Source organism: Hemicordylus capensis, chromosome 4 (assembly GCF_027244095.1).
Source record: "Hemicordylus capensis ecotype Gifberg chromosome 4, rHemCap1.1.pri, whole genome shotgun sequence".
Lineage (NCBI taxonomy): Eukaryota > Metazoa > Chordata > Lepidosauria > Squamata > Cordylidae > Hemicordylus > Hemicordylus capensis.
The window spans coordinates 190240556-190250884 of NC_069660.1; the positions used below are offsets into that span (position 1 = coordinate 190240556).

The following is a 10329-nucleotide window of genomic DNA, read 5'->3' on the forward strand; positions in this document are numbered from 1 at the left end:
TGTGTGTGTGTGTGTGTGTGTGTGCCCTGTTCCCCAGCAGGAGACAGAACATGGAATGGTTCTAGTTCTAGATGCTGCAGGATGGGAGGGATTGTGATTGGTGGGATGGGAGGAAATGCAGCTGAGGCATTGGAAAGGGGGCAAAAATGTGGTGAAAGGCTTTTCTTCTGGGCAGAGATGCCAAATGCCTTTTCTACCAAGAGGCATGTCTTATTTTAGAGCCGGATGTCTTCCCAACTGTCCCTTGGGCTTGGTTCCTCTCAGAAGCCTTGCAAGGTCAACGCAAGCCCTGGAACGCTCCCGTTTCTCTTCTCTCTCCTCCCCAGTGCTCCTCTACGGACGAGGACGACACGATGCATGAGATCAGCAGCATTGAGGACGAGGTGTGGGACTCTCCACCGACACCCAGTTCGGCCAGGTAGGTACCCTCCTCTCAGCTGAAGGGCCTTAGGAGCCAGTAGGGAGCTGGGGGAGGAGAGCTGGTCTTGTGGTAGCAAGCATGGCTTGTCCCCATAGCTAAGCAGGGTCTGCCCTGGTTGCATATGAATGGGAGACTTGATGTGTGAGCACTGGAAGAGATTCCCCTTTGGGGATGAAGCCGCTCTGGGAAGAGCAGAAGGTTTCAAGTTCCCTCCCTGGCAGCATCTCCAAGACAGGGATGAGAGAGATTCCTGCCTGCAACCTTGGAGAAGCCGCTGCCAGTCTGTGAAGACAATACTGAGCTAGATAGACCAATGGTCTGACTCAGTAGATGGCAGTTTCCTATGTTCCCTATGTTCCTATGGGGGGCTTTTAGCACAGCAAGCAGAAGGCTGCAGGGGACAGGGGCAGCTCCCCCATGTCTGAGCCCCACAGAGGGATGTTTCCTCCAACTTGCTCCCTGAGGACTCTGGAGGGGGAGTTCACCCAAGGAAGCCGATTGACAGCAGGTGCAAGACAGACACCAGCAAGTCTATTGCTGGCTATTAGCAGAGGGAGCTCCGAGACCCCCATGCTGTTGGCATGAGCGGGTGTTGGGGAGAAGGAGCAGGGGAGGGGTCCTGTCTCAACGCCCCCTTTGAACACTTCCCAGGGCTTCTCAGTGGGGAACGAAAGGCTGGACTTGGGAGATCTCTGGCCTGATGAAGTTCCCCTGCCAGCCACCTCCCAAGGGAGGCGAGATCCTTGCTTAGCATCTCTTTGGGTGCCCGTGTTCTTCTTCAGCTGGCTGCCATCTCCAACAGGACAGTTCTTGGAGCAGCTTTTCTCTCTCCTCTCCTCTCTCAGGAACATCGATGAAGAGGAAAGAAGAGGACAGCTGGCCCTAGATTGGTTCTCCTCGGTCCATCTGGGAGAGGTAAGGGGCGCAAACCAAGGGTGACTTCCCTCCACCTGTCTGCCCCTCCTTTCCTGCACTACACAGGATGGCGGATCAGATGGCAGTCACCGTTCACACGGGAATTGGAGACTTGCCCTTTCCCCTTGTGGATGTCTTTCCCTTCCAGTTGACCTCATGCACCCTGAGCCAGAGGCAGCACCCTCCAGGCCCAGATGTGGGTGCAGACACCCATGGCACTGGCCTGGCCCTGGGGATTCTCCTGACCCATAACCATCCCTCGGACTGTGTGCTGAGGCCTGACCCTCCTCTTCTCCTCAGGGGAGAGCAACAAAGAAGATCGGGGACGTCGTCCGGTGTGTGGAGTATGCCAGTGAGGTGGAGGAGAGGTTCCCCGAACTCCTGGTGGGCCTGGTGAACAAGATCCTCACCGGCCTGCAGAACACCACCGAGGGAGTCGGGAACCGAGACAGCCAAGACCTGCCTCCTGAGTAAGTCATGGCGGTGGGGAAAGCGGGGCCAGCAAGTCCTCCTTCCAGCACTCTGGGAGGACAGGATGGGGTCATTTCTCCCATGTCCCACTCTGATGGGTGAGGAGCATTTCTGGCCTGTTGGGGTGACTCTGGCACGGTGGTCCCCTCCCTCAGCTACACAGGGGAGACCCCAGAATTTGCAGCCCTCTTGGCTCTGCAGAGAGCCTTAAAATGCATCTGCAGTGTTAAAAAACCAGCTGTGGGAAAAGTCACTTCACCCCTGTGGTCTCCCTCCCATGGTCCAACACAGTCCATCCACCCTTGACACTACACCACCCCGCAAGGAGACACACACTTTGGTGACAGCAACCTTCTCTTCTCTGCAGGGAGACCACACAGATTGTCCGGACCCTGCTGGAGAGGGTGGCACAGGTGACCCCGGAGAAGACCTGCTGGGAATCCCTGTGCTCTCTGCAGAGCTGCCTCCAGGGTGTGGCCCTCTTGGTGAGGTAAGTAGGAGAGAATAGGAGATTCCTCAGGAGGCCTGGGGGCTGGGGTGGTTTGGGTCAGGTCTGCTCTGTCCGGATCTTCCACCCAGGACTCAGCAGGGTCTTTTGGTGTTTTGCAGGGCTCTCCTCCAGACACAGTCCTCCACAGTGGCCAGGCTGAAGGCATACCTGGCTTCCCTCTTCAGCCTGAACAAAGATCCAGAAGAGCATTCCCTCGCAGAGGTGGCCTTCTTTGTGGAGGTGAGCAGTGTGTTCCTCAGGGTGGGCTTCCCTGAGAGGAGGGTCTGGCCCCAGAGGCTGATGGATGTTTTCCTTCTTTCCCTCTTTTAGCTGCTCCTGATAGACCAAGACTTTGCTGCCTTAGAGAAGACCTGGACGCTCCTGGTAGCGTGGCTAGTACATCCAAGCCAGAACATCCGCTACCTGAGCGAAAGGGGTCTTCTGCACATTTATGGCACCCTGAAGGCGGTGAGTGACATCCCTGGGCATGGAGCATCCCTAGGCATGGAGACTCCTCTCTTTGGGGAGCCCTGCCTGAGGCTGGTGCTCCTAGGCATCCCCAGGTGTGATGGGGAGATTTCTCCAGTTGGGTGGATTCAGTCTGTGGAACCCTTGCCACAGGACAAAGGAGAAATCCTTAAGGGAAGGCACAGGAATGCATCTCTCAGTAGGAGCCTGATTCCCCATGTGCTCCAATGCTGCCTTCTCCCCGCTCTTTGTGCCTCTGGGATGGCTTGAGTCATCTGCTCCCCAAGGCAGTGGATGGTGGCCAAGCAGCATCAAACACGGACAGCTCTGTGGTCCGTTTAGCAGCGGGTGGACTAGCATGTGTTCTCAAGGATCCACCTTTTCCCTCCCTAGGCGAAGAAACCCCAGGATTTTAGTGCCGGGATCCTGGGAGGGCTCAGGACCTCCAGTCTGGAAGCCACTTTGGGGGTCCTGGCCTTCAGGGAGCGGCTGAGGCACTGTCCATCAGAACACCAGGCCACGGTGAATGCTGTCCTGGCTGCCCTGTGCCGCCCTCTCTTCCACCACGTGAGTACTTGCACGCCAGCCCTCCTCCCCGGCTCTATGAGGGCCAGCCAACCTGTAGATTCCGACTGGGTTGGAGAAGGGAAACCAGACACCCCCTAGAGACCCATGCAAGCTCTTCATCAATTATGGAGGTGAGGAATTCCTCCCTAATAACAACCCCTGTTCTTCTTTGTAGGAGGAGGCTAAGATCCGAACGGCGGCCATGAGGACCCACCTGGATCTCCTGCAGCACCGCCACCACCACCACCACAAGGGTACAGAGGAGAACATCACGACCCTCATCGCGGTGCTGATGCATGTGGAGGATGAGGACCTGGAGGTAGCACAGGTGAGGGCCCACTTCTTTCTGCTACCCCTATGAAGGTGTTTAGGCTCCCCCAAGTCCAGCCACCCAGTGGCAGGCCCCAGAGTTAGCCTCACGGGGTGGTGAATCCACGAGCTGTCCTGCTGTGGTTTGGCCCATCCAGGTCCTAATCCTTGAAGCCCCCTAAGAGGTTTCTTGGAATCCCTTGGCAGCCTTTTTCACTCCCATTCTGATCTTTCTTTTGGCAGGCTGCGAAGGACAATCTGAGCCTCCTGGCGGAAGCCCTCCTATGGCACCTGGAGGGCAAGCTGCTGGCGCGGGACTCTTACAGCCTGCAGGAGCTGCTCCACAAGATCACCAAGCGTCTGGTAAGGGCAGCCCCTCCCTGTCCATCCCTCGGCTCAAATGGCTCAAGGACCTTTGGGTGATGCTTTGCTCACTTGGGATTTGTCTTTGCTCTTGATCCCAGATTCGGCAGCTCAGCACAGAGGACGCCGTGGAGATGGAGGCCACCAATATCCTGGGCTTCTTCCGCAGCGAGCAGCCTTCAGTGAGGAGAACGGCTGCCCTGCTGATCGGTAAGCAAAACAAGACTTTTGGGTCTCCCTTAGTGGGTCGTCTTGGTGGACAAAGGTTCATTCTCTTGGAGGGCACTGCCAGAAGGGTGTGGAGGGGCAGGAGCTCTTCCCTCCCCAGGAGGACTGGCCCAGTGAGCGTTAGCGAGGTCTCTTGGCTTAATTTCCTTCCAAGGTGACATAAGAGTCCCTGGAGGAATGGCTCAATCTGTCAGTCCCAGAGGGAGCAGAGAGGGGAGGACTTCCTCTCCTGAATGATCAGAAGTGGGCTGTCCATGCGCAGGGTCCTGAACTGTGGTCCTATTTCCTTCCACCCTTGTTTTTAGGTCACCTGGTCCACAAAAAGGGCAGCATCCTCACTGAAGGGAACATAGAGACCTTCCATGCTGGTAAGTGTGGGTTTCTGGGTTGGAAGGGGCAGTTTCTGTGAGGGGAGAGGCCTAGGTTTAGGGACCACAGACCGGGAATGGGCCACCTGTCCCCTCAAATGGAAGGTCCCAGTTGCATCCTCAGGGATGCTCAGCAGTAGGGCTTCCCAGAGTGCAGGGGAGAAAGAGTCAGGACTTGCTCCCTCTTGGTGTGGAAATGGTGGGGCTTGGCGAAGGGTGGGGTGATCTCTTCATGCCATTTCTGAACCTTCTCCTTCATCCTTCCAGCGCTGGAGAGCTTGCTTGGCGACCATGACCCCGAGGTCGGGAGAGTTGCCTGCACGACGGAGAAGATCGTGAAGAAGTCCTTTTCCCTCCACTCCCGGCACGGGCTACGGGCTGCCGTTCGGCGCTTGTGGGCGGGCTGTAAGAAGAAGAGACACCCGCCAGAGTATGGTGATCTCTCCACCTGACCGACTGGTGAGTAGACCAAGGCAGGGCTTCACTTGAAGGGGCCCCGATGGTTAGGGAAGGGGCTGGGGCTGCAGGAAGGGCGGTCAGGAATCTGGGCAACCCTCCCTCGTGTTGGAATGCCATCTTCGGCCCTTGTGGCCGGTTGTACAAGTAGCCAAAGGGAAAGAGGAAAGATCTCTCTTCCCTCTGGGAAATGAGGACACGGATATTCTGCCAGGAGTCCCTGGTGCTTGGTGGTGTCATGGGGGAGAGTGTGAGAAGACCCCCAATCTCTGAACCAATGTCCTTCTCTCTTTCCAGGAACAACAGCCCCGTGCCCTCCCCTGGAAGATCAGCAGCTGAAGGGAGGCTCAGGAAACACCGTGCAGTACAGTGGCCTCCCAGAAGACCTCCTCCAACCCAGTGGATATACTGTAAGATCTGTCCACAAGAAGACATCCAGCAGGGAAGTGCAGTTCTGTCTGAGGAGTGAGGGGGAAGCAGGCTCCACTCCCCTGGCCCAAGGAAACCCCGCCTCTGGGGTGCAGAAGCCCCTCCCCTTGCCTCTGCTGGCAGGCTGTGGGAGGAGGCTACAGAACCACCCTGCCCCCAAGTGGCCCTTTGGAACCATTCTTGGGCTTCCCTTGGGTCCGGGGAGGCTGTGTGGCCCCAGCAGGAGGGCAAGGTCACCGCCTCCCTCCATTCCCACCAGCTGGCCAGGGAGCGCCCCCTCCTCCTTCCACCTTTCTCCCCTTCCCCAGCGGCCTGGCTTCCCCTGGCAGGGGAAGCACCATCCAGGCATCCGCCCCCTCCCCTGCCGAGGGTGTGCTCCTCCCCCCCTCCACTCCCGCAGCCACGCCTCACTCCCCCCTCCGCTCCCTCCTCCTTCCTCCCAAACCTATGCAGCAGCAGAGGAGCCCGGGAGACTCTGGGGGCCCCCTGCAGCCCCAGTAGCGCCCCCTAGTGCTGCCCGGTGGCAGGCCAGAGAATCCTGCTCTCCCTCCTGCTCCATGCTGTGGCTGCACAGTGGGGAGCCCGAGGTCAAGCAGAATTCTCTGGCTTCCACCCCCCCATCAACCCCCACCCCCTGCCCGATCCTCGCTTGCTGGGCTGCCGGAGTGGAAAGGGAGGAGGAGCAGGGCAACCCCACTGACGCTGCTTTGTGCTTCTTGCAGGCTTGTGCTGCTGCTGGGCGGCTAGAGGAGTCGATCCGCCCCAGAAGAGGAGACCACGCGAACATGCCTGCAAGGAGCGGGGGCGGGGGGGTTGGGGGCTGGCTGGTACTCCCCCCAATTTTGTTTGCCCTGCCATTCCCTTGTTCTGTGTGACCCTGGGCTTCCTCCCTTCCTCCCTTCCCTCCTTCCCTCCCTCCCCCCTCCCTCCCAGGGGCAGAATGGGCTTTGCTGGTCGCCCTGTTGGGGGCCGAGTAGGAATTTTTGGCTTTCCAACAGATTGGCCGAGATGGAAAGTTTTTTTGCCTACTCCATTCTGTCCTGTTTTGTTTCCTTTAGTTAGGAAGTTAAGTGATGACTTGTATCCTAATTAAGTATATTAATAAAGTTCCCCCTTTTGTTAAAAACCATACCGTCGTTTCTGAGTTCCTCTTTTCTTCTCGTCTCCCTTGGAGTGTTTGTGCCCACCGACTCCCAAGCTCACCTCTTGGCTGAGGGAGACGCTGCTACACTGCTACACGTCCATGCAAATGCCTCTTGCTTTGAAGCACTCTCTCAGACAATTGGCTTGGATCACTCCAGAGGAGCCCAGTTGAGGTTTGCCACCAATGAGGTTTGCTGAGCACAGGATCCTGGGAGCAAGCTGCACCTTCCAATCGAGTGCCCGGAAAGCACAGCCTTGGCAAGGCCTGGCAAGCTTACAAACCAACACTGACTGCCCCAATACAGCCAAATGTGAAATGTGATTCCATTCCAATGATTAAAAAGTCCTGCCAAGTATGAAATGCCATTTGTGCAGGAACAAGGCTAGGGGCATAACAAGGTTGGAATGGGCCCAGAGACAAAATTTTAAAATGGGCCCCTTCCTGATACACACACGCGCGCACACACTTCACAATATATAGTGAAGTGGGGGGGGGGGATTGTAACCCAGCGATCTCATCTCTTGATCCTTCTGGACTTTTCAAACGCGTGGGAAGGAAGGATCATTCAGAATAAAGAAGGAAGCTTGGTGGGTGTTAGAGAGTCATGTGACTTGCCCCTGGGGGGGGGGCCTGGAGGTGTGGGGGCCCCCAGGCAACCGCCTCCCCTTGCATAATAGTAGTTACGCCCCTGAGTTGGAGGAAGAGCTATGGAGCACATTGGCATAGGAGATTGAGCTTGCTAGCACGCAGTCATGGTGTGTGCCTGGGTAGAGTATCCACAGACTGAGAAGATCTGAAGAGGGATCTGTTTATTTGTTGAAAAGCAGTTTCGGGAGGGGAGTGATTCTCAGCATAGAAATGGTCAGAGGTGAAATGCTTAATTTCTTCTTGTTGCTTTTCCACCACATCTCCTCTGCCTTGCAGTTGCCTCCTATTCCCTGTAGGGCTTTAGGTGTCCCTTTGCAAGAACAAGCACTCCTCTGGAAAATCAACATGAGGGTGGTGATCTGAAATGTGATCCTACCTAGGGGAGGGGCCACAGCCCTTATAAGGAGTGGGAGTGTTAAGCAAGGGGTGTTGGTTTGTTCTTTGTTCTGGAGATCTTCTGCAGCTCGCACAGCGAAGATGATAAAGAAGTGGTTCCTTTTGAACTGATTCCTCACATCATTACCTTTATTATTCCTATCAAGAACATGGTGTCAAAAGTTGGGGTCACTTTCTTGTGTCTCTGGAGTGTGAGAAAAGAAGGGAAAAGAAAACAAACCAAGACCCCTTCTGCTTAACTGAGGCCTAGCATGGCAAAATTCTCTCCATCAGAAGCCTTTGATTTTTGCAGGCCTGCAGGATGGTCTGACTGAAGAACCATGAGAGTAGTTCTTTCATTACAGGATTGCTACAAAGCTGCACACTGAAGAAGAAGAAATCCAGTTCTGTGCTCTCTATTATGTAATGGGCCTACAAGCAGAGCAGATTTTTTAAAGTCCTTTATCTTTGCTGCTGGGGATATTAGAAGGAATTTCCCTCTTCATGTTCGTTCTCCTGGTCAGGTCATTCACCGGACACCAGTATCAGAGTTTCAAGCTTTTATTGATAGTTTGCGAACAGCTCTTGGGTGCAGCCATGCCACGATCGGTGGGCAGCATCCTTATATACTATGCAGTAAACAACTTCTTCATGTTTTTATGCAAGGCTTAGCATTTATCCCATAAAAGGTTATATTTCAGATATTTAAGTTCTGATTGGTATAAGCAGCTTATCTCTCCTATATACTTTCATGGCACGTGATTTGTCAGTTTTCCTCAGAAGACCCGGCCCCATCTTTGTCCTCTTTGTTACAAGTCAAGCGTGTCAGCAGTTCAGCAAACATATTCAACCTCAGCTAAAACCCACATCCTGTTGCAGTCAGCCTGGGAGTGCCACCTGTTTGGTGTCTACCGTTAAGCATGTTACATGTTGACATAGTTCTTAAGCCTTGGCAAAATAATATTCCAACAGGGATAGGGATAACTATCTCATAGTCCTGGGGAAAATTTGATGAATATTTTGTGCCAAAGAGGAACCTTATTCATGAGAGGGCCTGCTTCCACCAGAGGACTCAGAGGCCTGGGGAATCAGCAGAGGCCTACCTAAGATGGCTGCAAGAAAAAGCTACTGATGGTGAGTTTGGGAACAACAAAAATGGAAATATTTGGGATAGACTAGTTGAGGGCATTTGGGTTAAAGAATGATCTCAGAAGCCGCAAATGGAAAGCAACCTAATCTTAGAAGGGGATTATAAGGAATTCAGAACTTAATTCAGATAATCCACTTAGAAGGGGATTATAAGGAATTCAGAACTTCCAGGGCCAGGTTCAGGATCAGGGAGCATTATTGGGGCTTCAGGAAATTGCTAAGAAGCCCTGGGAGTCAAAACACTCCTGTGAGGGGAAGAAAGAGAAACAGCCAGCCCAGGCAAGCTATGCCCAAGACAAAACCAACCTGCCCCCAAACAGAGGAAAGCTCCTGATTGCATACACTGTGGTAAAGCACATGCACAAGAAACAGTGTCCAGCAAAGATGGCAGTATGCCACAAATGTGGGGGAATGGATCATTTTGCTGTTGTTTGTTATGTCTGAGGAGTGAGAGAAGCTGCAAAGCAAAATAATCATAACCCATGGGAGGTGCAGCTGCAAATTAATGGTGAGATTCAAAATGTATACAAGCGCGGATGTAAGTGTGATCTCTGAATCCTACAGGAGCTTTTTCAACCCACCTCATCTCCATCAGACATCTACATGCCTTATTGGCCCTGGAGGGCAGAATCTAAATTGCAGGGGATATCTTACAGCCACTATCCAATACAGAGGCAAGGAATACAAATTCAAAATATATGTACTCTATTCTCAAACAAACCATTCTGAGACAGGACACAGTTACTACTTCAATGGGCCTGGTAAGCGACCTGGAAGAAGTTTTCACACAGCCTCATGATGAGATAGGAACCTTAAAGACAGCACCAATAAAGATAAGACTCAAGGAGGAGGAAGTACCTTATGCAGTCCATACATCTAGAACGATATCAGTTCCACTACTTCCCAAACTGAAAGCTGAATTAGAGAAGATGGTTAGATGTGGAGTTATTGAACCAATCACAGAAGCATGGCACAGTTTGTATATGTGTGGACGTTAAACAGCTGAACAAAGCTGTGAAAAAAGAAAAATACATCCTCCCCACAGTGGATGATATCCTAGCTCTTCTAGGCCCCATCGGCGCTCCGCACCCTCAGCGGAAGCCAGTGGGGGCACAGTTTGGGCCTCTGTGCATGCTTGGAAGCCTTCTGTGTGACCTCTGCAAGCGTGGTGATGCAAATGGCCTATGCATAAATGGCCTCTGTGCATGTGCAAAGGTGTGAATCAGGCCCCTGGTGGTCTGCAATGCGGAGGAGTGCCGGAGGGGTCTAGGGGAGTCGCTGCCACTGTTGCTGCCAAGGAGCCACTGTGGTGCAGAAGGTGATCTTCTGCCCCCCACCCTTTTCAACCCCATTAAAAGTTGGTAGGGTTCCCTTTTTGCCTGTAAATGGGAACCCTTACCGGAGTCCCCTTTACAAGCATGTCAAACCGGGCTGAACTTGGTTTGACCCAGTTCGTGTATATGAACAGAACCACCAGCCGGTTCTAACGAACCAGCTTGTGGACTGACAGTTTGGGTTGAATTCCGTT

General features: G+C 53.8%; 1 protein-coding gene across 1 annotated transcript; it reads left to right on the top strand.

Moving 5' to 3' along the window:
• The first annotated feature begins 353 nt into the window (after nt 1-353).
• On the top strand, nt 354-6614 carry LOC128323199 (uncharacterized). The gene is made up of 13 exons (XM_053245918.1): nt 354-418; nt 1267-1336; nt 1637-1806; nt 2175-2297; nt 2417-2537; nt 2628-2765; nt 3159-3332; nt 3508-3660; nt 3885-4004; nt 4106-4214; nt 4538-4600; nt 4868-5059; nt 5354-6614. The coding sequence occupies exons 1-12, from the start codon at nt 354-356 to the stop codon at nt 5050-5052; spliced, it is 1491 nt and encodes a 496-aa protein (XP_053101893.1). The 3' UTR covers nt 5053-5059; nt 5354-6614.
• The last annotated feature ends 3715 nt before the right edge of the window (nt 6615-10329 follow it).